Raw genomic sequence first — 25902 nt, forward strand, 5'->3', positions numbered from 1 at the left:
ATATGGAGCAGATGATTCAGCAGGGGAAACACAGCCCAGAATAAGTAAGGAGGTAGTACAAGAATACTTGGCTAGTTTAGATGTATTCAAGTCTCCAGGGCCAGATGAACTACATCCAAGAGTATTAAAAGAACTGGCAGAGGTGATTTCAGAACCACTGGCAATAATCTTTGAAAATTCCTGGAGAACAGGCGAAGTTCCAGCAGACTGGAGGAGGGCAAATGTTGTCCCTATTTTCAAAAAGGGGAAAAGAGAGGACCCAAACAATTACCGCCCAGTCAGCCTGACATCAATACCAGGAAAGATTCTAGAGCAGATCATTAAGCAAACAGTCTGTGAGCACCTAGAAAGAAACTCTGTGATCACTAAAAGTCAGCATGGGTTCCTGAAAAATAAGTCATGTCAGACTAATCTGATCTCATTTTTTGACAGAATTACAAGCCTGGTAGATGAAGGGAACGCTGTGGATGTAGCCTATCTTGATTTCAGCAAGGCCTTTGACAAGGTGCCCCATGATATTCTTGTAAAGAAGCTGGTAAAATGTGGGCTAGACAATGCTACCATTCAGTGGATTTGTAGCTGGATTACTGACCGAACCCAAAGGGTGCTCATCAATGGCTCCTCCTCATCCTGGAGAGTAGTGACTAGTGGGGTGCCACAGGGTTCTGTCTTGGGCCCAGTCTTGTTCAACATCTTTATCAATGACTTGGATGATGGGCTTGAGGGAATCCTGAGCAAGTTTGCAGATGACACCAAGTTGGGAGGGGTGGCTAACACCCCAGAGGACAGGATCACACTTCAAAATTACCTTAACAGATTAGACAACTGGGCCAAAGCAAACAAGATGAATTTTAACAAGGAGAAATGTAAAGTACTACACTTGGGCAAAAAAAATGAAAGGCACAGATACAGGATGGGAGACACCTGGCTTGAGAGCAGTACATGTGAAAAGGATCTAGGAGTTTTGGTTGACCACAAACTTGACATGAGTCAGCAGTGTGATGCAGCAGCTAAAAAAGCCAATGCAATTCTGGGCTGCATCAATAGGAGTATAGCATCTAGATCAAGGGAAGTAATAGTACCACTGTATTCTGCTCTGGTCAGACCTCACCTGGAGTATTGTGTCCAGTTCTGGGCACCACAGTTCAAGAAGGATACTGATAAGCTGGAACGTGTCCAGAAGAGGGCAACCAAAATGGTCAAAGGCCTGGAAACGATGCCTTATGAGGAACGGCTTAGGGAGCTGGGTATGTTTAGCCTGGAGAAGAGAAGGTTAAGGGGTGATATGATAACCATGTTCAAATATATAAAAGGATGTCATATAAAGGAGGGAGAAAGGTTGTTTTCTGCTGCTCCAGAGAAGCGGACACGGAGCAACGGATTCAAACTACAAGAAAGAAAATTCCACCTAAACATTAGGAAGAACTTCCTGACAGTAAGAGCTGTTCGGCAGTGGAATTTGCTGCCAAGGAGTGTGGTGGAGTCTCCTTCTTTGGAGGTCTTTAAGCAGAGGCTTGACAGCCATCTGTCAGGAATGCTTTGATGGTGTTTCCTGCTTGGCAGGGGGTTGGACTGGATGGCCCTTGTGGTCTCTTCCAACTCTATGATTCTATGATTCTATGATTCTAAATCCTCTCTGTCTCTCTCTCCAACCATATACACAGCACTTCTACTCCTAACACCTAACAAAAACCAACTGTGCTAGCATTCCTTGATAACAGAGTTCAGTGCTGGTCGTTAACCAATCAGAAGAGAGTAGTTTCTAGGTCAGGCAGACCTTGGCTTTCTGCCAAGAGTAAATTGACACTGCCTTGAGTTAATTGTGTGAAGCCAGAATCTGTAAGTTTCCCATGAGAACCAATTAACCAATTAACAGAAACTGTTATTAAAATGAATGTGCTGGGATGTTATTTTTGTTTCAATCAATTCCAATATTCCAGGGGGCAACTATATTTAAGGAGTGGCAGAAAATAATTTTTAAGGTCTCTATTTGAAATATGGGATAGGTATAAAAAACTATTAGAACATAAAACACCTTGGTGGTTGTCACCTTTGGAAGCAATGAGTGTGAAAAAGATAAATATGAGCAAAAATTGGGTTACGTATGAAAAATGAGAGTATGAGAGGAAGGAAATAAATGGAAAATTAAACCTTTATGAAGAAGTAAAAGAATATGTAAATGATTGGTTGCACTATCGCCAAATCAATGAAATGTTTAAAGAAGTTTCAAAGGAAAATGGATTTGGTCATAATAAATCAAAATTTGAAATTGAAATATTAAATAATAATTATAAAATCTTGTCAAAAATGTACAAATTGCTGTTGGAATGGCATTTGAAAGACTAAGAGGTAAAGTTGGTTATGATACATTGGGCCAAAGACTTTGGGTATAACATACAGCTAAAAGACTGGGGAAAAGAAGGAATAAAAAATACAGCATGCAATGCCTTGAGAGAAAATGTGATGAAAATGATGTATAGATGGTTTATTAAAATGTATAAAATAAGTAATAAATGTTGGAAATGTAAGGAAAAAGAAGGGACTTTTTATCATATGTGGTGGGAATGTAAAAAAGTAAAAAGCTTCTGAGAAATGATATATAATGAGTTGAAAAAGATGTTGAAATATACATTAATAAAAAAAAACCCAGAAACATTTTTACTTGGTATTGTTGGTGAGGATATTAATAGACAAGATAAGAAATTGTTTTTATACAGTATGTGACAACGGCAGCTAGAATATTATTGGCACAGAAATGGAAGCAAGAAGAATTACTGATGAAAGAGGAATGGCAAACAAAATTAATGGACTATGCAGAATTGGATAAGATGACAGGAAGAATTCAGAACCGGCGGGATCAGAAGTTCTTAGAAGGGACTGAGTAAATATGTGATATTATCACAATTACACACACACACACAAAAAGGAATATGTATAAATCCTGGGAGTGTTTGCATTTTGTGTTGGAGTTGGATGATTGCTGAGGATCACAGTAAAGAAAAAGAAAAACCCAATTTACCCACTATTTTAATATATTCAAAGCTGGCACCCATCTATCTAGGTGGGTGTCAAGGGAGACAATGGAGGAGTGAGCCTGCTGTGGCTGTAGAGACCAATACAGGAAAGACATGTTTTGTGTCATCTAGTCCAACCCCTTGCATGGAATCATAACCAACCGGATGTATGGCAGTCCTACCCAAGGGTAACATTTGTCCTCTTTTGGGGAGGGGGGTGTCCCTCTCTGGGTGGTGATGTGTATTACTTCACTTATTTTAAAATGTGGCAAATGTTCCTGGGCCCTCCTGCTCCTTCTGCCAAGTGGGGCCCTGGACTGAAGGTTCATCCACCCTCCTGCTTGTTCCGTGCATAAAAAAGGTTTTCCGTTTCTCCTGTGCTTTCTAGGCATGGGTCAAAGCAGGTTTTTTGTTTGCCCCACTGCTTTCCCTGGGAAAACCCACTGAATTAGGAACAAATGTCAATCCTCCGAAAAACCAATGGATCTTTTCCCGGATTCAGCTGCAAACAGCAAGCAGAAGTGTGGGTGACCCCCAAGTGGGGCAGAGTCTGCCCTAAAGTACTTCCCTGATGGCACTACAGAGAGGAGGAGGAGGAGTCAAGGATCCAAAGCAGAAAGTAAATAGAATTCTTTTTCTGCATCCTAATAAAATGGGTGTGGTGAAATATTCTGACAAAGTTCAAAGCTATCACTTATTAACCAATGTCAAATTTATGATAGGTGAGAAAAAGACCTTGTCGCGGTCACTCTGACCTGCACATCACCCCCGGACGTTTGACGGTCTATTGGTAATGTGCCAACGACAAACGAAACACTTTCAGTCACTCACACACCTCAGACCAGGATATTGTAAAATAAAACAAGATAGTTTATTGAATGTTCTTATGCGTATTGGTTACGGTACAAAGCTTAAACGGTTTCAAATCACAGATGTTTCCTATACTGGCCTATTACCTCTAAATATAACTAATAATAATTATCACTAATCTCATAACACTGTATCCTGTCTGACTATCTCCCTATTTAACAGCCACCACAAATATAACCAGCTCTTATCTTCACACCAACTCTAACCTGACTGACTTCAACCAATAACTCCCTTCAACAACCCTATCTCCAACTCTCATCTCCCTCCTGCCTGCCTGCTTATCCTTATATACACCCTGCTTCTGGCTGGAGAGCTCCCATTGGCCGTCTCCCTCCCTGGTAACTTAACCCCTTCTAGGCCCTCTAGAGGTGAAACGCCACAGACCTCTTCAGAAAAAAAACATGGCTTTGTTTTTTACACTTATAAATATATGCCAGATACCTGTTTTTTTCTTTTCATTATTGAAAAAGAACATTTATGTTTGGAGTGAGATGAGGTGGTGAGCAAATGGTTGTTCTGTTAGGAGGCGAGAAGAGGGAGAGGGAGAGGAAAGCTGAGCACACCCAGCAGAAGAAAAGTACAGTTGCTGGTTGTGTTACAGCAGTACAAAGTGCACACCCTTTGCCTCTCCATAAAAAAGGGCAAGGCGACAGGAGCAGGAACACGAGCAGCTGGGAAGAAGGAAAGGTAACCCCAGAACGTCTCCTTGATCTACCACACCATCTCCCTGCCCACAAGAGAAGCTAGTTTGGGGGTGAGTATCTGACAACCAAACCCCATTGTATGTTCTCAGGCTGCCCTTTGCCCAAGCAGGTCTATTTTCATTCAGTTCCCAATGTGTATAGAGGAGCCTTTTAACTGTTCCTCTTCCTTGCCTTCCCCCACCATTCGGCTGAAAGTCAAGCACCTATGGAAATGCTGTTAGCTCTGGGAGAGGATCTCCCATGGGTGTCAATGGAGGTCTTGGCTTGGCACCCAAAGGAGGACTTGGAGCCCTGCAATGGCTTCTGTCCTTTGTCTGTCACTTCGGTGCCATTCCTGGGCCACTCTGGATGCAGCGCCAGGAAAGTGGACCTGCACATGAATGTGTCCCACTGAATGATCATTTAATGGAGCAGGCAAACATTTCTGAAAAGGTGACCTGTTTTACTTTAAATGGGCAATTTTAAGGATGAAGATTTGTGGCGATAAGTTAAATTCTTCAGCGGAGCTCTTTTTTATTTGACAGATTGCCTTGTTTTAATACCGTAGCTATTTTAACAGCTCAATATATTTCAGCATTTTTTATGTATTTTGCTTTGTAACGGCTTTGGCTACAGATTTTTTTATTTATTTCATAAAATACTGCCTAATTGTGGAAGAACCCAAAGCAGTTTACAAAAACGATAAAAACAATTCAGTTATCTCTAAAACAAGAACTATAATTTAAAACATACCAACCATTACAAGCACAATAGGATAGACTAAAACAAATGAAAACTCATTGAAAGTTTCTAATCATCTGGGTTGTCTTGTTTAAATAAGAATGTTGTCAGCAGGTGCTGAAATGAAGACGGTGAAGGTGCCTGCTTGATATCAATAGGAAGAGAGATCCAATGTGTTGCTGCCACCATGCTCAATGTTTGAGTTCTGACAGATGCAGTGCAAGTATTATGCGGCACCTGTTAAAGTGCCTATTCCTCTGACTGAAGCAGTCAAGTGGGCACATATGGGGTAAAGTGATCTTGTAGGTGAATGATGATTGTGTGCAAACTGATTTTTTGTTTGGGTTTTATTGTTGAGTTTCAGAGTGGGACTGTTATACGAAAATTTGGGGTTGACTTTTACAGCCCATCTCTCCATCAAGGGACCCAGCATCCCTTATATAATAATGATAATAATAACCATAACCATAACCATGATAAATTATTTGTACCCCGCCCATCTGGCTGGATTTCCCCAGCCACTCTGGGCGGCTTCCAACAAAGATTAAGAATACATTAAAATGTCACACATTAAAACCTTCCCTGAACAGGGCTGCCTTCAAATGTCTTCTAAATGTCAGGTAGTTATGTATCTCTTTGATATCTGATGGGAGGGCGTTCCACAGGGTGGGCGCCACTACCGAGAAGGCCCTCTGTAATAGTAATAGTAATAATAATAATAATGATAATAATAATAATAAGTGCATTATCAGTCAGAGAAGAATGAGGAGTGGGAAGAACCAGTTGGGGAAAGCAAAGAAAATATTTGTTTTGTGCTGCAGCAGAGTTCCCCCCCCCCAACCGCCTTGCAAGGAAGTGAGGGGACCCAGAACTAAGGTGTGTAAGAACTTCTGAAAATTTAGAAATTGCGCAGCCCTTATCCAAGGATCACCCAAAGTCATCATACAGGTACCAAGCATTTTGTGTGTGTTTGACTGGCATGCAAACTTGCACACACTGCTTTTGGCCCAGAATGGGGACGGACTTGCATGCACTCTGCCAACCTGTGGGATGACATAGACGGGGAGTTCCCTGTGCAAACAACACAGGAAATGGTTGTACTTGTAAATCAGACCATACTGTATTATGTTTCTCCAACATTTTTACAAATCTGTCGCTCAGAGATTTGAACAATATATGCTAATTTTTTTTCCTGGGGGTTGCCAGAGCATCCTTTTGAAATGGTGAAGACCTTGGTGTCAGAGTTTATTGACACAGGCTGGCCCCTTTTCAAATACAGTGATTTGAAAGTATAAAGCTTTGCCAGGCTGAGGAAGAATGATTTTTACTGAGAACTTCCTTCTACCTATAAGGAGGGGTCCCACAGTTCAACTGGAGGCTAAAGATGACCTTGCTCTTGCTTTGTGAATTGTCTAAATTTTATACACTCAAAGTGACTAGTTTTTCAGGGAGTATTTCCTAATTTTTTGAAGGACGGAGGTTTGGTTTTCTGTGGTGAGTACAGTATGTGCCTATTATCTGCGTTTACCTTAAAAATTGTGTAACAGGACCAATTGTGGAGGATACGTTGCATAAGAAAGTGAAATGCAGAGTTAGTTTTACTGGAAGGATGTGGAAACGCTTAATACTGAATAGTTTTTTACCTCACAGTCATTTGTTCCCCTCCTAAGTTCATTCACATCCTGCTGCCATCCTACAGCTCCCTCCCATCTCTTCCTCTATCATGGCCCCATCCTTATTCGTGGATGTGGGAGAAGAAGCCACATGCCCCATCTGCTGGGAGTATCTGACAGACCCTGTGACCTTGGACTGTGGTCACAACTTCTGCCAGGGATGCATCGTAAACTATTGTGACACATGGGAACCAATGCAGATGGGGGACTTGAAGTGTCCCCTGTGCAAAGCCAGGATGCGAAGAGGAAATTTCCGTCCCAATTGGCAGCTGGCCAATATAGTGGAAAAAATTAAATTCCTGCCACCAAATAAAGGGGGAAAGGATCTGTGTAAGAGACACAACGAAAAACTCCACCTGTTCTGCAAAGAAGATGAAGAATTGGTGTGTTTCTTTTGTGAGCGATCCCCTGCACATAAATCACACACTGTGGTTCTCAAGGAAGTGGCTGCCCAGGAATACAAGGTAGGAAGTCATTTTGATGCTTGCTGACACAATCCTTTCATATCTCTCTGTGTGTCTGTGATCTGTGTGCAGAATATGCTGTCAATGTGGCTGTAAATGAAACATAATAAATTGCTAATCAGCACCTTAATGTGAATCAGAAATTGGGCCTGGTCTCTGTGCTATCCAAAACAAAACAAAAACTTTGTTTTGCTTCAAAAGCAACTTTTAAAAATGTGGTTTTGTTTTTCAAAGCACCATTTTTTCTGCTTTTGTGTCAAAGGGATCTTGTGTAATATAATGTAACGTACAGCAAAAAAACAACAACCCTAGAACCTCCCAGAGCAATGATCAGATAAAAATCTAATAGTAGGGGGCCACACACCACAAATTTATAGATAACACTGAAGCTCCCAACCTCCAGTCCTAATCAAATCTGATATTTTGCATTCTCTTTAGACACTCTTCTGTGGTCGCCTAAAACATCTGAAGAAAGAGAGAGAGAAAATTATGGCTTATGAAGCAAAAATAGGAGAAGAAAGCAACAGCCTCCTTGTAAGTGTCACAATTACTACGAAGTGAACAAGTATACTTGAAGGACTAAGGTTGAATCTATAGTGTAAGCGGGACTCCCTACAGGGAACCAGCCCCTATCATTCTGACATCCACCTTGCCCAGCACAGGGAGCATCAGTGGGTCTGGGGCAGGCAATGGGGAAGGTAGAGACTCGGAGGGAGAGAGCAGTCAGCTTGCGGAACGATGGGAATGCTCAGGAGAGGAGGTACCGGTAGGTAGGCGAGGGCTCCAGGATGCTGGAGAGCCCAGACACCGCTCTGACCAGGAAGAGGCTGAGGGGGCATCGCTCCTTCCGGCGCAAGAAGTGAGGCGAATGCAGAGGCGCAGGTCAAGGGGGAGGCGTTTTGGGGTCCCCCGACTACTTTACTGGCGTAGGAACAGATGTATGCCATTGCTGGATGATTCTGATTTCGGATGAGAGGTCATGCTTTAAGCTATCTCTGCACTGTAAATACTATGCACAATAAAAGTCTTTAAAGACAAACAGGACTCAAGCAGAGTTACTCTAGAGCAGCCACGACGACCCTCTGACATATAGTTATATGGAAAACACTATTAAAAATTAGCTCTGAGTACAATTTCTCGTTGGGACAGATCACAGCTCTACAGGGGTCACCTGGGGTCACATGTTTATAATGCATATATAACGTTTTAATCAGTCCAGTGTAGCTGAATCCCAAGTCATTATGTAGCCCCATTCCTGAGTGATTTACCATAACTATGAAGGTCATTCTAAAGACTCTGGCCTCTTTTCCTCTTTCTTCCTGGTTCATGCAGAAATTAACAGAAACTGAGAGGCAGAAGATGGTGGAGAAGTTCAGACAACTGCACCAATTTCTGGAAGAACAAGAAAAGCGTCTGCTGAATGAGATAGAAGAGATGGAGAAGGAGATCACAAGGAGAAGGGATGAGCAGCTGGATAGACTCTCCAAGGAACTGTCCTCTCTTGAAAGGAGCATCCGAGAGATGGAGGAGAAGAGTCAGCAGCCAGAAAGTGAAATCCTGGAGGTAAGACTTTTCTGGAACCTGTTCGGTAGAAACGGGAACTGCAATGGCGTCCAGCACGCTTCCAGTTGTGTGACTTTGCTGCGCCTCTCCGCGTCTCCTGGCTTTAGCGGAGTATCTTCAGCAGCGGTGTTCGTGTGTGTAAGGAGTTATCGGCACAGCAGTAAAACACGCTGACACAGCTCCATATACTCTATGAAACTTTGATGTACAGCAGCAAAAACAACAAACCAGCCAGGGAGAGAGCGAGGATAGGTCGACTTTCCTGTCACAGTAAAAAAAACGCAAGTAAAAGATGTTCACATAACAAAGCATAGTCCCCATATGTGAACACACTCCAGTGACAGGACGTCATTTCCCCTGAGCTATTAACCCTGTAAGCTCTGGGTCTTCTCACAAAGACTGTGGCAGGAACAGCACAAAGTTACCTTTTGCCTCTTTGTCCAGACTGTGTCCAAGTGCTCTTCTCTTGCCCCCACAGAGCTTTCCCCACAAAAGTTCACTCTTTAAAGCTTAGTGCAACAAACAGCATTTGATTCAACTTTAAAGAGAAGTTTTTTTTTTTTAAGGGAAAGCTCCAGACGGGAAAAAAGTATGCTCGGACAACTATTCATTCATTCATCCATCCATTCATCCATGAAATTTATGTACTGTCCTATACCTGGAGATCTTAGGATAAAATTAGGATAAAAAACAGGATAAAATTAGAATATAAAAACACAGAACACACAATCCAAATAAAAACAGAAACAATTGAGTAACCCCTCCAAAAACACATTTTAAAAGGTCAGTGGATGACAAGCGAAGGCCTGGTTAAAGGGGAATGTTTTTGCCTGGTGCCTAAAGGTGTCTAATGAACGAGCCAGGCGCACCTCCCTGGGGAGAGCATTCCTGTTCTCATCTTGCCACCCTCTGGACCTCTCATGGAGCTGTTTAAGGCTTTATAGGTCAAAACCAGAACTTTATCTGGCAATTTTATTTGGCAAAGGAAACACATGAGAGTGGATACTTTTACTGGCAGTACCTAATTTACCTTAGCTAAATAGTATGAAGCTGCCAAGCTCACGTGGTTAAAGTTAAGGATATCTCAGAAATTGGAAATGAAACTCTTTCAGCTGGAATCATTATTCATAAATTCTCCTCTGGCCACTATAGTATGGATACCTTGAAAAAACAGAGGAGAAGATCCCATGAATTTTCATCAGGTTTTTAAAAATAATAATCAGAAACTAATCTGGAGAACTGAATTTAAGATCAGAAAGATAAAAACTGAGAGAAATTGAAATTATAGATTAATCCATCCCTGTTCAAAACTAGGCAGGCTCATCCCAGAGGGCCAGAGGGCATCCCTTTCAGGTCTGATGGGTCTTCATTAAATGGCCCATAGTATGCAGTGAATCCCATTCTTCTTTTCCTCTTTTCCCTTCTAGGATGTGAGAAGCACCTTGCAGAGGTAAGTGAATCCTGCTCATCTCAATTAATATCACTCTGCCCCTCCAAGCTCTTAGGATGTGGTGAAAGGTTCCAACAAGGGAGTAGGAGTTGGGGTGTGTGCCATGTTCCTGAACGTATTCCAGCTGTAACTTCAAGGTGTCACTCGGGTTCATGATAAGAGGCTAGAAGGAACATTTCACTTTTGTCAGCAGCAGCAACCATCTTTTTCTCCTCCACATCTTTCTTGTATGTTGTAGGTAATTGAAATATACTCGGAGTCGAGAGTGAATTTCATGCTCTTTATTCAGCTCATATTCATCAAGGAGAAGAAGAGAAGACGAATGGCTCTTTTCCCAAAACCATCTGCTTATATACATTATTTACACAATGGGCCTTGCGTGATTGGCTACTTCAGGGCTACACCTGTGGGCCAATTATATTGTGGATTGACTTCTGCCTGCAGCCTGATTGGCTGCTCCTACAGGCCAATCAGGTAGCAGATTCACTTCTGCCAGCCGCCTGATTGGCTGCTCCAGCAGGCCAATCAGGTTGCGGATTCACTTCCACCTGGAGTTGGATTGGGTAGCTCCCGCTGATTCTGAATCCTATTGTTCTAGGATTCAGCTCAGTACATAACACCCCTCCCCTCTAAGTTCCAGTCCTGCCCGGGAAGTTGCATTTGTAGTCCCCAAGGTCTGCTGGCCGCCTCCGTGTGCGTTGTGGCCTGGGGTGTTCCTTGGTCAGGGGTTCTGGTTCTGGCTCGTGTTCCGAGGCTGCTGGCTGTGCCGGGGCTGTCTGGTCTGGCGCCACTGAACCACTAGGTTGTGACTCTGGTTCCGGTGTCCTTCCAGCCTCGGGGCGCCCCTCTGTGCCTACTGCTTCTGCTTCCCCTGCCCACCCCTCTCGCTCTACAGGCCTCACTGCCCTGCTGTCCCCTTGGGACCCCTCTGTCCCACTCTCCTCCCGGGTTCCTCCTGGGAATCGTCGCCGTAGCTGGTTGCAGTGGCGGCGCCAACATTGCCCCCCTTCCGTTAGTACCTCGTACGACACGGGACCGGTCACCTTGGTGACTGTGGCGGGTACCCATGCTGGGCCTGCCCCAAAATTCTTTGCATACACTGGGTCCTGGGCCACAAATGTCCGGGGGTTCCTGCCTTTCCCCACCACTACCTCATCCTGAGCTCTGTCGGGGTGAAGTCGGTCCAGTCTAGTTGCAAGGCGCCGGCCCATGAGTAGTTCAGCTGGGCTCCGGCCCGTCGTTGTGCTTGGGGTGCTGTGCTGTGCTAGAAGAAATGCGGCAAGGCGGTATTCCCAGTCCCCTTGTGTTATGCGGCGGAGGCTGTCCTTGGTGGTCCGCACCATGCGCTCCGCTTGGCCATTGGTGGCAGGGTGGAATGGTGCTGAGCGGATGTGGCGGATGGCGTTCTGCGCTGTGAAGGTCTGGAACTCCTCTGACGTGAATGCGGTTCCATTGTCCGAGACGAGGGTGTCAGGGAGCCCGTGGGTTGCAAACAACTTACGTAGTACCCGGATGGCTGCCGCCGTAGAAGTGGACGGTACCAGTGCGACCTCCAGCCATTTGGTGTAGGAATCCACCACTATGAAGAATGTTTTTTCCTGGAAGGGGCCAGCGAAGTCCACGTGCAAGCGTGACCATGGATGTCGGGCGGACTCCCAGGGCTGGACTGGGGCCCTTGGGGGATCCGGGCGGGATTCTTGGCAGGTCTGGCAGTGTTGGACCCAGGCCTCTATCTCTCTGTCAATCCCCGGCCACCACACATAACTCCTGGCAAGGGCCTTCATCCTCACTACCCCTGGGTGTGTCTCGTGTAGGGCTGTGAGGACCCTTTTGCGGAGGGGCTGGGGAACAACAACCCTGCTTCCCCATAACAGGCACCCCTTGTGGGCCGACAGTTCATGTTTGCGGTTTGTGTAGCCAGCGAATTCTGGCCCGGGGCTGCTGCTGGGCCATCCTCGCCACACCCAGTCCAGGACCCGGGAGATGACCCTATCTTTTGTGGAATGGTGCGCAACTTCTTGTGCCTGAATGGGTCGGTCGGGAAGCAGCTCCAGGGTCATAACCTCTTGCGCAGGCGCTGGGTCGGGGCCTGTTTCTGGTAGTGGTAGCCTGCTGAGGGCGTCTGCGTGGCCCATCGCCTTCCCAGGGCGGTGGATTAGTGCATACTGGTAGCCGGCAAGGAAAATTGACCACCTGAGGACACGTGGAGACAACACTTGGGGGGTCTGCTTCTCGGGGGCAAACAGGCCAAGCAACGGCTTGTGGTCAGTCACTATGGTAAAGGGCCGCCCGTACAAGAAATCATGGAATTTTTTTACGCCCTTCACGATTGCCAGACCCTCCTTGTCAATCTGTGAGTAGTTTCGTTCGGCTGCAGCAAGCGTCTGGGAGAAGTATGCCACCGGCACCTCTCTTCCATCCGGGAGTTGGTGTCCCAGGACAGCGCCGATGCCATAGGGAGAGGCGTCGCATGCCAGCACCACTGGCAGCCTCTCGACGAAGTGTGCCAAGACCGAGTTCGAGACGAGCAAGTCCTTGACTGCCTGGAATGCGGCCCTTTGTCGCTGGCCCCACACCCAAGGGGCCCTTTTATCTAGGAGTCTGTGTAGGGGCTCCGCTACCGCTGCCTTATGGGGAAGGAAGGCATGGTAAAAGTTCAATAGTCCCAAGAATGACTGAAGTTCGGGCTTGCTCTTGGGCGCTGGGGCCTCACAAATGGCCCGTACCTTGTCACCGGTTGGATGGACCCCTTCTGCGTCCACCTTAAATCCCAGAAAGTCCACCTGCGGCACTCCCAGTAAACACTTTTCCCGCTTCACCTTGAGGCCCGCCGTCTGGAAACGGTGCAGGACGGAGCGGAGGCGGTCCTCAAATTCCTCTGGTGTGGGCCCGGCGATCAGTACATCATCGAAGAAGGGGGTGACGCCAGGAATCCCTTTAAGGAGAGTGTCCATGAGATTCTGGAATATGCCTGGTGCCACGCTAACGCCAAATTGCAGCCGCTTTACTCTGAATGCCCCTCTGTGCGTCACAATCGTCTGAGCCTCTGCTGTGGCTTCGTCCACAGGCAACTGTTGATACGCTTGGGCCAAGTCCAGTTTGCCAAAGATTTTTGACCCAGCCAGGGTGGCGAGGACATGGCTGACCACTGGCACTGGGTATGCATGGGCCGTGAGAGCCTTGTTTATGGTGCATTTGTAGTCTGCACAGATGCGGACCGAACCGTTAGGCTTGACGGGTGTGACAATTGGAGTTTCCCAGGGGGCGTTGGGCACCGGCTCCAGCACTCCTTGCTCCACGAGCCGGTCCAATTCCTCGTCTATGCGGGGTTTCAGGGCGAACGGGACCCGGTGGGCCTTGTGCCTGATGGGTCGTACAGCGGGGTCTAGCTGTAGGGCAATGGGGGGTCCTGTATATCGTCCCAATGCCCCATCGAAAACCCCTGGAAACTCTTTGCATATGGCGTCCACGTCCACTTGTAAGCTAGTGCGGTTCACCCCGGTAACGGCTAGCCCCAGAGGTCCAAACCATGCCAGTCCCAGTAAGCTAACGTAGGGGCCCTTAACTACCAGCAAGTCCAATTGTTGCTTTCGCCCTCGATATTGCACCCTGAAGGTCCCCACCCCCATTGTAGGGACCTTACGTTTCTGGAAGTCCCGGAGGGTGAATGGGGCCGGCCTTAGTTTGGGACCCCCATTAGGGCACAGTTCCCTTAATGTTCGGGCCGAGATTATGGATAGAGTTGAACCCGTGTCCAGCTCCATGCGGCATGGGGCTCCCTCTATCTGTACCTCTATATAAATTTTCTCTGTGCTGGGATGGGGCAACTGGAATACCTGGTAGTCCGTGATCTCCGTCGAGTTGCCTTGGTGCATGGTGCCGTGTGACCTGGGGCTCCTGGGTCGGTCATCTGATGCTTGTCGACGGGTGAGTCGAGCCCGACACACCCGGGCGATGTGTCCCAATTTTCTGCACTGCCTGCACTCTGCGTTGCGGAAACGACAGGTCCTCCTCTCGTGGTTCTCCCCGCAGCTTGCACAGTTCCCTCCTTCTCGTCGAGGCTGCTGTGGTGTGTGTGCTGCTTGAGTGCGCCGCTGTACTCGGTGTACTTCCTCCCTGTCAGATTCGGATTCGTCGGTGAGGTCTTCGTGGTAGACCCTCGGTTGGGATGGCGGGGCCGGTCGTGCCTCTTGCGTTGTCCTCTCGGCGGCTTCGGTTGCCAGGGCTTCCTCCAGAGCAATCTGGAACGTGAGGTCTTTTTTGGCGTAGAGGCGTCGTTGCAACATCTCGTCCCTCAGGCCACCGACGAGGCGGTCACGAAGCATGTTCTCCAACTCTGAGAAGTTGCATAACCGGGCGGCTTGGCGGAGGGAGGTCACAAACCCAGTTATGGTTTCCCCCGGGGCTTGCCGCTTTGCGTAGAAGGCATTTCGGCAAGCTACCACCGAGGGCTGTGGTGAAAAGTGCTCCTTCAGCCGTTCCATTATTGTTTTGTAAGAGACGGTAGCGACATCTCTAGGTGCAAGGAGAGCCCGGGCGATTTCAAACGTCTCCTCTCCACAGACGCTGAAGAATGTCGCCCTCTTCATGGCATCGTTGGTGACTTCTTTCGCTTGCAGGAGGAAGTTGAAACGGGCGGCGTACCCTTCCCAGTCTCCTGATGCTGGTTTGAATGGCAAGAAGCTGCTGTCGGTTGCCATTCTGGGTTCCTTGGGTCCTGGAGCTGAAGCCTGGATGCACGGTGCGATGCAGCGGTGCAGCAGGTGGCGGTGCTGCGGTGCAGTGCGTTTTGGCGGTCAGCTCAGCAGGATCCCACCTTCGTCGCCAGTGAAATATACTCGGAGTCGAGAGTGAATTCCATGCTCTTTATTCAGCTCATATTCATCAAGGAGAAGAAGAGAAGACGAATGGCTCTTTTCCCAAAACCATCTGCTTATATACATTATTTACACAATGGGCCTTGCGTGATTGGCTACTTCAGGGCTACACCTGTGGGCCAATTATATTGTGGATTGACTTCTGCCTGCAGCCTGATTGGCTGCTCCTACAGGCCAATCAGGTAGCAGATTCACTTCTGCCAGCCGCCTGATTGGCTGCTCCAGCAGGCCAATCAGGTTGCGGATTCACTTTCACCTGGAGTTGGATTGGGTAGCTCCCGCTGATTCTGAATCCTATTGTTCTAGGATTCAGTTCAGTACATAACAGTAATGCAGCCGAAATTGAAAAGCTCTGAGCAGAATGGTATCACTTGATTTTATTTCTCCATTTGAGTAGATTTAAGTGAGGAGACTCAGAGAAAGGGCTGCTCTTTTGGCCCTCAGATGTCTGGCTTTGGAGTCCCTAGCAGGGAGGAATCTCCTCTCCTCTGTGACTCCATTCCATTGTGTCTTCCTCTCGGCTTTCTACTGTTTCTTTCCTCCTCTCAATTCCTTTTTTTTTAAAATCAAATTTTATTAAATTTCCCACTTTGACCATGTAAAGGTAAAGGGACCCCTGACCATTAGGTCCAGTCGTGACCGACTCTGGGATTGTGCGCTCATCTCACATTATTGGCCGAGGGAGCCGCCGTATAGCTTCCAGGTCATGTGGCCAGCATGACAAAGCCGCTTCTGGCAAACCAGAGCAGCACATGGAAATGCTGTTTACCTTCCCGCTGTAGCGGTTCCTATTTATCTACTTGCATTTTGATGTGCTTTCGAACTGCTAGGTTGACAGGAGCTGGGACCAAGCAACGGGAGCTCACCCCGTCACCGGGATTCGAACCGCCGACCTTCTGATCAGCAAGCCCTAGACTCAGTGGTTTAACCACAGCGCCACCTGGGCATTATATATTCCAAAATTTAGTCGGACTTCCCATGCTTCAGATTTGGAAGATCTGATCATCTTATTATTTACTACATTCCTAATCATTATAATCAAAGTCATTTCCAATAATTCAGTTGTTATCCTTCAATCTTCTTTTCACAGCTTCTGAGTTGTTCCAACAAGCGAATTTAACCAAACAGTATATGATTCTGTGTGGATTTTATGCCTATGATTCCCTTCCATAGGTTTGCAATGTCTCCTCGCACGCTGGTATTCTGCCAAGTCAGTCCAAGAATACAAGAGTCCTTTCACTGCTGGTAGTCTCCATCATCAAACAGTCCCAATAAATCAAATCCAGGCCTCTGTTCAATAGTTTCTCAAAACTGGTGACATAATATAGTCTTTCCAGGAGAGATTTGCCAGATCAAAGCTGGAAATGCACATCTAATGTCGTAATTAAGGCTCACTCCCCCTTTGACTGTTATCTATAATCCGGTCTTGACTCCAACATGGCGGATTCCCCAATTAAAACTGCGTCACATCCAATAAACGTCTTTACAAAGCTCCAGCTGCTAATGAGATTTGCTTCTCTTTGATGTTAATGATTTAGGATGTTAGGTTAGAGCCGATAACTAATGAGGCTCAGCTGTCGGACTTGGCTGATAGCCCGGAACTGGAAGGGAGGCTTGCTTTGAGCAGGAAGTTGCAGTCTTTCTTGTGGTTACTTGCCTTTGTTTTGTCTATTTGGAATAAAACTAACTATTTACACACAGACTGTGTGCTAGCCATTGCTGTTGCGCCGACTGATAAATCCCCAGCCGGTTGCTGCTTCCCCTTTTCTTCCATTCTTGCTTAAATCTACGTGCTTCCCCTTCAGCAGCAAGTTAGATGAGTCATGCTGTAAGCAACAGCAATGGCTAGCACACAGTCTGTGTGTAAATAGTTAGTTTTATTCCAAATAGACAAAACAAAGGCAAGTAACCACAAGAAAGACTGCAACTTCCTGCTCAAGACCACTAGTTAATCAGATGATGACTCATCTAGCTCTCTAGCGTGAGTCCACCTCCTTTTATTCCTATGCTCGAACAACGCCCTCTGCCTCTCTCTCTGTAATTGCCATTTCCTCCTATCCTGTAACCCTCCCCTCCTACGTTCCTGTAACTTTAAAGAACTAGGAACAGACTCGGACAAACTCTCTTCTGAGGTTTGAGTTATTTCTGCCATTTGCTCACCCCTCCCAGCCAGTTCCTTTATAAAAGCAAGCCTCCCTTCCAGTTCCGGGCTATCAGCCAAGTCCGACAGCTGAGCCTCATTAGTTATCGGCTCTAACCTAACATAGGAAATCTTTAATTGTCTTCCAAGCAAGTCCGAAAATAAAAGCCTTAATTGTTTATATTTCATTTCCACACAGTTTATATTTAAGAAACCATATTATATCAGCAAATTTCAAACTTTCCAGTCTCGCTTGATATACATGCCATAAACGGTTCTTCTAGGGGTTTTTCATTAAGTAAAATAATAAGGCACAATAATAAAAGAGTCTCGCCCCCCTTTCCATTCCGTTGCAGCATACTACTCTGTCTCTGGTGTAATCTTTCTCCATCTTTTTTTATCTCAGTGGCTGGGCTTTGCAGAGTAATTCCTTCCTCCTTGTCTCCTAGCATTCGGGAGAGCCGGCTATCTCGGGTGCTTTCCATTCAGTGCCCCCCAGCCCCTCCTTCCCTCCGAATTTGGGACCGGGTTGAATGGGCATCTGCGGATGAGACTGCATCTTCCCTTCTCCGGGAAAATTTTGGGAGGCTGCTTACTCCCATAACAGCCTCTAATTAGCCCTTGATAGTAGGAGCGATGGAATGTTCAGCCATCTTCCGTCGCGCCTTAAGCAGAAGTCCTCTCAATTCCTTTCTTTTGCTGCACTCAGAAGTTTTACAATTGAATGGGTTAATGTTTATTTTCCCCATCAGGTGTCAGCAAAGGGAGACATTTAAGGACCCAATGGCTTTCCCACCAGAATTGAATAGGAAGATCTCAAATTTCTGGTTTGAAAATCCCATTCTATATGTTGAGATGAAGACAATCAAAGGTAATGAGTGGCTGCAAGAATTTTTACACTGGACAATAAATTAGTCCGAAAATTGAACATGTCAGGCTCTTACTGTATTTTATTTACTCTTGCCACAAGCAGCAAAAGGAGCTGCAGAGTTTCCTTCTGGGTATCATGACCCCTGTATACTGTCACTCAGAGACTTGGGGATGAATCCTAAGCCGGAATTAAGATTGCCGGAAGAAATATCAACTACCTAAGATATGCTGATGACACAACCTTGATGGCAGAAAGTGAGGAGGAATTAAATAACCCTTTAATGAGGGTGAAAGAGGAGAGCGTAAAATATGTTCTGAAGCTCAACATTCAAAAAACTAAGATCATGGCCACTGGTCCCATCACCTCCTGGCAAATAGAAGGGGAAGAAATGGAGGCAGTGAGAGATTTTACTTTCTTGGGTTCCATGATCACTGGGATGGTGACAGCAGTCACGAAATTAAAAGACGCCTGCTTCTTGGGAGAAAAGCAATGAGAAACCTAGGCAGCATCTTAAAAAGCAGAGACATCACCTTGCCGACAAAGGACCATATAGTTAAAGCTATGGTTTTCCCAGTAGTGATGTATGGAAGTGAGAGCTGGACCATAAAGAAGGCTGACTGTCAAAGAATTGATGCTTTTGAATTATGGTGCTGGAGAAGACTCTTGAGAGTCCCATGGACTGCAAGAAGATAAAACCTATCCATTCTGAAGGAAATAAGCCCTGAGTACTCACTGGAAGGACAGATTGTGAAGCTGAGGCTCCAATACTTTGGCCACCTCATGAGAAGAGAAGACTCCCTGGAAAAGACCCTGATGTTGGGAAAGATTGAGGGCACATGGAGAAGGGGACGACAGAGGACGAGATGGTTGGACAGTATTCTTGAAGCTACGAACATGAGTTTGTCCAAACTGCGGGAGGCAGTGGAAAACAGGAGTGCCTGGCGTGCTCTGGTCCATGGGGTCACGAAGAGTCGGACACGACTAAACGACTAAACAACAACAACAAAATTCTTCAAGCAGTTTCTAGCGACTTCTATTTTGTGGGTGACTTTCACTAACATATTCAGCTTTATGCAGAGTTCCCACTGATATATCAGTCGGTAGGAGAACCGCATAGCAAAATTCAAATAAGTGTGTGTTTTGAATGATTGCTGTGTTTAGTTCCCATTTTGTTTCAGAAAGTGTGAATTTAGTAGATTCACCAATCAATGCAGAATGAATTGAATTTCTACCCATTCTTACCTCTACCAAAATGTTTGTTAAGTCGGAAAGAATTTAAAATATATTTTGAGGAACAACCTCCTGTTGCATGAGCCCCTTGCCAATTCTTCCGATGCAAATTTAGTTCGTCATTATAATTAACAACTCTGCCTTTGATCATTGATTTTTCACCAGTTTATTTGGGGCAGCTGTTGAGGTTTTGGATAGCTCTCCTCTGGATTCTTTTTAAGGATTGATATTGCAGTGCTTTGTCATTTCTCAGTTTAACATTTTTTTATTTTTAATCTATTTATACACTTTTTTATGTGTAATTGTTGGTTTTATATCTTATATATTTTATTTCAAATAAAGAAACAATTGATATTATGCCATTTAGTGGAAATGTTGTTACAAAATTATTTGAGGTATAAAAGTCTAGCTCTCAGTCTTTGTATCTCTTTGCTTCCTCAGATGTTCTGTCATTTGGATGGCCTCAGAAAGGTAATTTTTGGGTGAAGGACCAAATTCAAGCACATGTTGGGAGCTGGTGTTTCATTGGGATTAAATGGTTTGCCCTTTGCTTGGTGTTATTCTAAGAGAGGGAGGGGAAGTACCTGAACTTCTTATTTGGCTGTTATGCTTCCTCTGGCATGCATACATCTTCAGGATCTAGAATCAGTCTAGATTGGCATATAATATTTTGGACTCAGGAAAAAAAATCTTTGTGCTCCAAACAGGTTAGTGTGTATGTAGTCTCCTTCTTCTCTTTCCCCTTTTTCCTTTTGCTGGATTCTTTGGTCTTGTCCATTGATTTGACTGTTAATTGGCACTTTTCTTGCATTCCAATTAGACGATTAGTCCACACACACAAATACCTGAATTTATCTATGATAAATTCATACCAGTAGGTGTTCCCTGTTGCATTTGTTCCTATCTTCTCATTTGCTGGTTCTAATCATGATGATTTAGTACCAGCAGGCCATGTGCACAGAGAGCTGCCAGCTTCCACTTGTTTTCCCCCCAAAATAATTCCCTACCCAGGAAGTAAAAAAACTCAGACAGGCAAATGTATGTTCTCAGTACACACTTTATAACATGGTTTACATGTGCAGTATTTTGCTTTAGGGCTACGCTCCTTCATTTAGTTACAACCAGAAAAGAAATTAAGCACTGGTGAAGAAGTGGGAATGGAAAGTTGAATAGCAGAACTTGACAGTTCAACTGGGAATCTCTTAAACTGAGAGTTAAATCACACTGAGAGATAGTTCTCCTAAGAGATCTACTGAGAGATCTAACTAAGAGATACAGAAGGCTTTCTGGCAGAGCCTTATATACAAGAAGCAGAGCCCACGCCTGTGAGCAATCAACAGAAATCACCGGCACCTGTTTCTCTTAAACAGACAGTATTTACATTAGACCGGCTCTAAAGTAACTTGACTATTCAAAAAATCCAACATTATTATTATTATTTTATGCCCCACCTTTTTCCCTTACAGGGACTAAAGGTAGCTTAGAAATAAACATAAGAACTGCTAAAACATATGGGGATATTAAACCTATTTTTCATTGTTTATTAATTAAAACAAATATTGCAAATTTTAAAGTACAGTTTAAAAACCACTCCGGTATGGGGGTGGGGGTGCGAGGTATGTGAATGATGGCATAGGTACTGGCCATTAGGTTGGCTCCCACTATAGCCAACTTGTCCTTGATGTGGCAAAACTGCCAAGTTCAGTTTCTGCACAGCTTGTTTCAAGATGCTTAAATATAAAAATAGAGGTGTGTTTTCAGGACCTTAAAGGAGCTTTAGCATCACTGCTGCCAAAGCCAGAATCTTTTTAACTCTTAGTCAGATAGCCCTAAGGTCCACAAATATCAACATTTTGGAGATCCCGAGCCATAAGGTGGTTAGATTGGCCTCAACTAGGGCCAGGGCCTTTTCAGTACTGGCCCCGACTTGGTGGAATGCTCTCTCACAGGAGACCAGGGGCCTGCGGGATTTGTCATCTTTCCACAGGGCCTGCAAGATGGAGCTGTTCCGCCTGGCCTTTGGGATGGACTCAGTTTGACCCCTATGTTTTCCTCTCTTATGGTTTTGATTTGGGCCATTTAAAAATGAGGCTGCATTTTAACATTTTAAATTTTTATTGTATTTTAACCCGTATTTACTTAGTTGTTTTTCTTTCTTTTATGTCTTATTGTAATTTTACTGGTGTCATCCGCCCTGAACCTGATTTTCACTGGGGAGGACGGGGTATAAATAAAAATGTATTTATTATTATTTATATTATTTTGCCTGCTTTAGGACAACAAATGTGTGTCTAGTGCTATCATTGTTGTAAGAAATTTATGCTGGAGGTTTGCTAGGGAAGGATATTTATTAGGTTGCTGCCATTGATCTCTTCCCTCTGATTTCAATGTAAGCCACTGAAAGCCCCAAGTGGGCAATACACACAGAGAGATTCAAAGGAGGACAATTTTTCTCCTCTTACCCCCATCCTCCTCCCCTCCCCTTCACTGAATAAAAGAGCTGAGGGAATATTTTCTGGGTTGTTTTGCTTCTTGAAGGGTGACTGGATTGACAGGAGGGGCACAATAAAATACGTGCAATAAAAAGGAACAAAACCCACAGGGAAGGTTTTTATTCTGAGGTGATTCTGGCAGAAAGAGTGAGTGAGTGTTCCAATCCTGAATCAAATGTGAGGAATCCCCATTTATCTGAGAGGAAATTTGGTTCTTCTGGGTGTTTCTTAAATCAAGATGTCCATCTCTAACCGTCAGCTGATTCTGTCTCTTCTCTTTCCCTCCTCTTCTCCCCAACAGCAAATGTCACTCTGGATCCAGACACAGCCCACCCTGACCTCATCCTGTCGGAGGATCAGAAAAGCGTGAGAAAGAGAGACAAACCTCAAGTCCTGCCCGAAAATCCTGAGAGATTCGATTACTGGCCTTGTGTGTTGGGACGTGAGGGATTCACAACTGGCAGACATTTCTGGGAGGTTGATGTGGGGAGAAAGGAAGGGTGGTCTGTGGGGGTTGCCAGGAAGTCTATGAGGAGAAAGGGCCGTGTCTCCTCAAGGCCCAAGGGAGGGATCTGGGCTGTGGAGAAGTGGTTAGGCAAGTACTGGGCCTTCACCTCCCCATATGACTCTCTTCTGTCCCTGAGTGAGGAGCCCAGGAGGATCCGGGTGACTCTTGACTATGAAGGGGGACGTGTGTCTTTTTCTGACGCTGACTCAGGAACCGAACTCTACACGTTCTCAAGAGCCTCATTCTCAGGAGAGACCCTCCTCCCTTTCTTTCGTCTGTGGAAAAATAACTCCCACCTCAGGATCTCCTGAGGAAATCTCCCTCACAAGCCCAGTTGGAGTTTGTCAAAGGCATACTTACAATTCGTATGAAATACTTACATTTCTTATATTCAGAGTTTTCTTAGTTTGAGCATGTATTGACGAAGCAAAAATTCTGTGTTTGGAGCACACTTATATAGAAAAGGTTGGTTCACAGTTGATAGTAATTAGTGAATAAGTATTTCTTTATATGTACATGTATTTTAGAAATTGTACTAATGTATTAGTCTAAATAATAATTAGAATTTGATTTATATCACCAGTGAATATGTAAATGTATCAAAGCCGCATGAGAGTACCTTTTGAAATAAGAACTTGAGCATTGTGGCCTAAGCCAAGATAACTGGTTTCATACGAATTGTAAGTACTGCCTTTGACATTTGTTTGTTTAGATGTATATTAGTAATTTAGTTTGAATACTAATAAGACCTGGTTTATACCACCAGTGAATGTATTAAACATAACAGAAAGCAGAAGGAGAAACTACTGAAGAAGCCCGTCATATGGGCGAAACAGGTGAAAACGCCGGCAGCCTGTCTATTATTGACACTTTGTTCAACCTGCTGCCACTTTGCTGACCGCTACATAGCCTCAAAGACCATAAAGACTGGTTTGCCTTTTGGTATTTATTTGTATATGCTATCTGCTTGACGTTTGGTTTTGGCTTCTGTGTCAGCATTTGTATATGGTTCTCTTATTGTTTTCTTTTTGTACTAATAATACTTGATTGAAACTTGATTGAATCTTGTGCCCTTGCGTGCTGCTTGTATTGTATTGGACTTTTGAAGAAACTGGCAGCATTAGCCCATTATTTCAGTTTTTACAGCCTGCAAGCGGAAGATTCTTCCCTTAAAAAAGAAGAGATTTGGATCAAGTAAGTTAAAAATTTGTGAATTTGGACTGGAAAATTGGCGCTGGGAGGAGGCTTAAAAGGGAGGTCAGCCTCCCCACTTGAGTTATGGACGATGCAGTAAAGCTGGGGAAAGCCCAGAAATTTGCCTTTAAGAACTTTTTCCTGATGCAGAGTAAGGGAAAAAGATAAAGTGTGTATAAATCTCTGCAAAAGACTTGACAAGGGGAACCCCCCCCCCCGTGAACTTGGAGTCGGGTCAAAGGAAGGATCGGATAGCCGCCTTTATGACGTCACAATAGAAAAGAATGTGATTGCTTGTATGAGACTGAGACTCAGAGCTGCAGCCAAGTAAAAGAGGAAGTTTTAAAAAATAGACTTCAAGGCTACTCAGTGTTGAATTTGAGACTGAATAATAAAAGAAAAAGTAAAGAAATAGAGGTTGGATCCAGTTCAGATGGGACTTTATTCTTTTTATATTTGAAGAATATAAAATAAGCACAACAACTGCTTTGCCACAGTTATGGAGGTGGAAAGCATCAATAGGAAGGAAGAGAAGGTTCTGGACTGTGAGAAGAATAGTACACAGTGGGACTTGATTTTGATAACAATTCTGGAAATGACAGAGGAGATTCGTAATCCCAAAGGTGATGAATCCAGAGAGGGAGAAGAGGAAGAAGAGGAAGAAGGACTAGGGGAAGGACTAGAAGAAGACGCATGCTGTGATTTGACTTTAGGAAAAATTCTGGAAACGACAGAGGAGAACCGCAATCCTGAAGGAGGAGAGAAGACTGCTGATTCAACAGAACTGATTTTTGAGACAGAAGAGGATGAAGAAGAAATCACTGTTTCACCGGTGGGAGGGGTGGAACAGGGAAGGGATGATGAAGAAATCACTGTTTCACCGGTGGGAGGGGTGGAACAGGGAAGGGACTCGATCCAAAAGTCCCCCCAAAAGGGGACAAACAAAAAGGTTGTTACCCCGGTAAGAGAGGGGGAGAAGGAAGCAGGTGGGGGGCAGAAAGAGAATGAGATTGAAGATAAAATGTTGGGAATACAGCAGGGGAGGAAGGGTTGAGCAAGATCTAGATTGGGACAGAGCAGGAGTGGGGTGTGGAGGAATTGAGATGATTTTTATAGGTGGATAAAACACGGTTTGAACTCGGAATGCATTAAGGAGCTGGCTGAAATCTCTGGAGACATCGATTCCAAGGAAAGGGGGTAGATTTAGTCTTGAGGGTGGGAATAAAAAGGGGGGGGAAGATATTGAAAATTAATTATGAATATTTTTGGGTAAAAGGGTAGAGAATATTGGGTAATAAAGGTAAAGAGAAGTATGAAGGGTAAATGGTTAAAAAGAAGTTGTAAATTGGAAGAAAGAATGTAATTTTAGATTTGGAAACTGCAATAATTAGTGATTAATTAAGGAACTCAAGAAGGGGAAATGAGGAAGTCTGAAATGTTTAGATTAGAAATTGGAAAATATGATTATGTCTTATGTATTTTCATTTTTATTTTGGGTTTTCTCTCTCTATTTTTCCTTCACTCTTCTATATAAAATGAATAAGAATTATTTAAGAATAAGGTTATGAAATGGAAGATAAGACGTAATTTCATGATGTCTAGTTAAGATTTGGAAATGGTAAGAGTTAATTATTAATAAGGACTGTAAGAAGGGGAAGTGAAGAAGTTTGAAGAAATAAGATGTGTTAACATTGTCATTTTTGTTTTTGGCATTTTTGTATTTCTTTTTTAAATTTTTCTTTCTTTTTTCTTTTTCCCCTCTATGTAAAATCCAATAAAAATTATTAAAATAAAATAAAATAAAACACCTTGGTGGTTGTCACCTTTGGAAGCAATGAGTGTGAAAAAGATAAATATGAGCAAAAATTGGGTTACATATGAAAAATTAGTAAGAGAGGAAGGAAATAAATGGAAAATTAAACCTTATGAAGAAGTAAAAGAATATGTAAATGATTGGTTGCACTATCGCCAAATCAATGAAATGTTTAAAGAAGTTTCAAAGGAAAATGGATTTGGTCATAATAAATCAAAATTTGAAATTGAAATATTAAATAATAATTATAAAATATTGTCAAAAATGTACAAATTGCTGTTGGAATGGCATTTGAAAGACGAAGAGGTAAAGTCGGTTA

The 25902-nt window shown here is 44.3% G+C and overlaps 2 protein-coding genes across 5 annotated transcripts; one reads left to right on the top strand and one right to left on the bottom strand.

The window, feature by feature from the left end:
* The first annotated feature begins 1277 nt into the window (after nt 1–1277).
* LOC118077726 (tripartite motif-containing protein 10-like) lies at nt 1278–25897 on the top strand. 4 transcript variants are annotated; one of them, XM_060270732.1, is made up of 8 exons: nt 1278–5020; nt 7008–7445; nt 7884–7979; nt 8778–9008; nt 10436–10458; nt 18228–18346; nt 20018–20047; nt 22370–25897. In XM_060270732.1, exons 1-8 carry the CDS (start codon nt 4829–4831, stop codon nt 22885–22887), a joined length of 1647 nt encoding a protein of 548 aa, XP_060126715.1. In that variant the 5' UTR covers nt 1278–4828; the 3' UTR covers nt 22888–25897. The 4 variants fall into 4 exon arrangements, with proteins under 4 accessions (XP_060126715.1, XP_060126717.1, XP_060126716.1 ...); XM_060270734.1 differs by having other exon boundaries at nt 1278–4638; XM_060270733.1 differs by having other exon boundaries at nt 4891–6256.
* LOC132591397 (uncharacterized protein K02A2.6-like) lies at nt 10699–15226 on the bottom strand. Its single transcript, XM_060269972.1, has one exon. It carries the CDS (start codon nt 15156–15158, stop codon nt 11088–11090), a length of 4071 nt encoding a protein of 1356 aa, XP_060125955.1. The 5' UTR covers nt 15159–15226; the 3' UTR covers nt 10699–11087.
* Nucleotides 25898–25902: the final 5 nt, after the last annotated feature.

Source organism: Zootoca vivipara, chromosome 2 (assembly GCF_963506605.1).
Source record: "Zootoca vivipara chromosome 2, rZooViv1.1, whole genome shotgun sequence".
Classification (NCBI taxonomy): Eukaryota; Metazoa; Chordata; class Lepidosauria; order Squamata; family Lacertidae; genus Zootoca; species Zootoca vivipara.

Coding starts and splice junctions, on each gene's coding strand:
- LOC118077726 (XM_060270732.1), top strand. CDS start 4,829: ATGGGTGTCAATGGAGGTCTTGGCTTGGCACCCAAAGGAGGACTTGGA. Junction 7,446..7,883: donor TGGCTGCCCAGGAATACAAG/GTAGGAAGTCAT, acceptor CATTCTCTTTAG/ACACTCTTCTGTGGTCGCCT. Junction 20,048..22,369: donor ATTTGGATGGCCTCAGAAAG/GTAATTTTTGGG, acceptor TCTCCCCAACAG/CAAATGTCACTCTGGATCCA.
- LOC132591397 (XM_060269972.1), bottom strand. CDS start 15,158: ATGGCAACCGACAGCAGCTTCTTGCCATTCAAACCAGCATCAGGAGAC.